The sequence below is a fragment of the Dipodomys merriami genome, unplaced genomic scaffold (genome assembly GCF_024711535.1).
Source record: "Dipodomys merriami isolate MVZ:Mamm:240054 unplaced genomic scaffold, mDipMer1.0.p SCAF_918, whole genome shotgun sequence".
In the NCBI taxonomy this organism is placed as follows: Eukaryota; Metazoa; Chordata; class Mammalia; order Rodentia; family Heteromyidae; genus Dipodomys; species Dipodomys merriami.
In genome coordinates this window covers 1,867-5,000 of record NW_027206533.1, presented here as the reverse complement: position 1 = coordinate 5,000, position 3,134 = coordinate 1,867, and the positions used below count along the sequence as shown (strand labels likewise).

General features: G+C 49.0%; 1 protein-coding gene across 1 annotated transcript in view; it reads right to left on the bottom strand.

Annotated features, from left to right (window-relative positions):
* The window catches only part of LOC138821433 (pericentrin-like), a 74,417-nt gene extending 72,694 nt beyond the window's left edge, over positions 1–1,723 (bottom strand). The window contains exons 1-2 of the mRNA XM_070013642.1: positions 1,641–1,723; positions 76–293 (exon numbers count right to left, since the gene is read on the bottom strand). Of these exons, the coding sequence (XP_069869743.1) occupies positions 76–267 (192 nt within the window). The 5' untranslated portion in view covers positions 268–293; positions 1,641–1,723. The remainder of the gene's footprint in view (positions 1–75; positions 294–1,640) is intronic.
* Between the last annotated feature and the right edge of the window lie 1,411 nt (positions 1,724–3,134).

Below are 3,134 nucleotides of genomic sequence, written 5' to 3'. Positions count from 1 at the left end.
GAGTACACCTTGGTACCAAAAAGAAAAAAGAAAAAAAAGATATACAGAGCCTCCCTGTAAAGGTTTGATACTCACAGTCTCCAGGTCCTCTTTCAGATGAGTCTCATGCTGTAACTTCTCATGTAAATTTCTGTTTTCTATTTTTAAGAGTTCAATTTCTTCCTTGAGCTCAGTTTGAAGAAGTGAGAGTTTAACCTTGTGCTCAGCTTCCAAACCCAGGATTCTAGATGCTACCTGTGCATCTTCCTCCATTGTTATGTCCTGCATACACTGGACATGCACCTGCACGAGGTCTGAGAAAAAAGGAAACAGAGAGAGTAATATACTGTAGCTCATCTGTGTTATCTGAACTTTATCCTTCAGATAACTCAGGCAACAGAGACATCTAGGTTCTGCACACTCAGGCGCAGCTCTTGTAGTACCCTCTGCACAGCACTGTCAAACCCCTGAGTCTGCACAGCAGACACGTAGCCAGCCCAGGCTCTTCCTCTAAGTCAGCTGTGACCTGCTGCCTGGGGCTGGTCAGCCGGGCAAGCCTTGCACTAATCAGATGTGGGTGTTATGAAGGTTATTTGAAGCCTCAGATGAAGGACAGTGCCTCAGAGGCCGGTGAGTCCATGAGCCAAACAGAATGCTCCCCTACTCTAGGCCTGAATCTCCTTCAACAAAAGAGGGTAAAAAAAGACCTAAGTCCTGGGATCAGAACAGAACAAGCTGTCCTACCGGCAGCATGGAGCAGTAGCAGCACCTGATTACTGAACACACTGAATATACATCCAGTCCTTGGTTGCTGGTGGTGTTGGTCCTAGGGTGTCAGTGTAGGTTCTGGCACACAAGGGACAAGAGCACTAAGAAATAAATGTAGATGTTCAGACCTAGACTTTCAAGTGGGGCCATATTCAACCTGCTTCATAGAGCCCTGAGTGAACGCTCAGCCAGAAGAGAGGCTCCCACACCACTGTTCTCACACTTTTTGACGCTGGCCTCCCCATCTCCACCCAGGATGGGCACTGTGTTCCAGAGCTGAGCAGAGCAATAGTTGTACTATTGCTACACTTCATGCTACCCATGTTTGGCTGCATTCACTGACATCGTTCGAGGTTTGATTATTTTGACCAGGGGTTTTCCATCCCACCACTTCTGACCCCCTTATACCCCATTCCCTGTCAAGATGACCCACAGCCTTAGTCTGACTAGTTTGTGCTGCTCAATGGGAATGGAGGGAGAAGACAAGGGTGAGTGGTCAGCACTGGTGCTGCCAGTAATCCAGGCCACCTCTGTGATGTCCCCTCCCCAAGGTGAATGGCCAATCCCTGTGCTAGGGTAATAAATACCCAGCCAATACACCCCTATCTGAAGGTCAGCCCCACATAGAGTGAGCCAGCAGCACAGAGGCTCCCAAGGCCACCCCCACAACTCCACTTTGCATAACAGCACTCATAGCAAGTGGCCCCTCACAGTAAGTGACCCTCACAGTGAGGGGGTCATGTCCCCCAGGAGGAAGGCTCACAGTGTTCAGAGCACAGCACTAACTCCAGCAGAAGTGGCTAGACACGCAGGCGTGCTACAGGCACTCATCACTACTATGGGACATTCCTGAAGGCAGAGCTAGCAGGGCTCAGAGCACAGAGAACACCCACCTGGGCTATGCTGGTCTGAAGGTGCAGCCAGGCTTGGTTCCAGATCCAGCACCTTGGGCCCGAGGCATCTATCTGACTCGTCTGCTTCCAGCTGGACATGGAGACAACTTATCACCTCTGACTTGCATATGTGGTCTTCTTCTGCCCCTGCTTGTAAACACGTCAGGGTCTCCTAGGGAAAAACCACAAAGGATGATATGTCCATGTATCTGATCACCTCATTTACTGTAATTACTGTGAAGGTATTTACTACTACAGTCCAATATAATGCCTCTAGGCCTTGATGGATTCACCAAGCCATGCTGTTGATCCGTCACACACCTCATGAGACCACAAGTGTATCAACAGTGCTTCTCTTCACCCACCATGCTATACCTGGGCCACAGGCCCTCAGAAGCAATGGCTGCAACCTGAGGACAGGGTGCTCAGTGAAGCACACCATCATGGACTCAGGTAGAAGTCCTTCTCCAGGGCTGTCCTGACAGTAAACCCCTACAGCACCTAACACATTCACTTTGCTCTTCCCCTCCTAATCAAGTCACTATCTAATGCCTCCCCTTTCGAGTCTCTCCTGAAATCAGTCTCACTTCTCAAGCTGGGACTCCTTCCTAAACTCCAGACATCTGTGACCTATACCACTTCATTGTGTTAGATTGTGTCTTGTCATACTCAGACTCAGCATTCATTGGTCCATGGAGATGCAGCAAGGGAGAGGGGGAGGTATGGATCTCGCTCTCCTCCCAGAGCCAGCCTGCCTGTCTAATGGCTCTGCATACCTCCTTGGGTATTTCTTTGTCCTGGTGAGCATTCCCTCCATAACCTGTTGGTATCAAATCCATATGGGTGTCTGGCTCTCAAAGGACTATAACCAGCACTACCCTGCTGCCCACCCTATGCCAGCTCGAGGCCTACTCTCTGATGTGAGGCGTCTGACTGCTGTGCCAAGATGCCACACAGCTATCACTTCTGTCATTTGCCTAACTTTTGCATCCCTTAGCTCTTCATCCCCAGAGTCTAATACCAAGCTTTCTCAAGTGTGGAACAAGCTTCTGAGATGGGTCTCTGGTTCTTCCTAAAAACTAGTCCTGCTCTCTGTAAACTCAACCCACCCTAACACAGGATAACTGAATGGGTACACTAATGCTAAACATTCTCTTGAAATGCAGATAAAAAAAATTTTTTCCAGCCGGCTACCAGTGGCTCACGCCTGTAATCTAGCTACTCAGGAGGCTGAGATATGAGGATCATAGCTCAAAGCCAGCCTGGGCAGGAAAGTCTGTGAGACTCTTATCTCCAAGAAACTGGAAGCGGCACTGTGGCTCAAGTGGTAGAGCGCTGGCCTTGAGCTAAAGAGCTAAGGGACAGCGCCCAGGCCCAGAGTTCAACCCCAGGACCGACAAAAAAAAAAATTTTTCCTCAAAACCACAGGAGTTCACATCATTCTGAACTTCAAGCTCCTGATGAACCCAAATCACCTTTAAATCAAAACCTAAA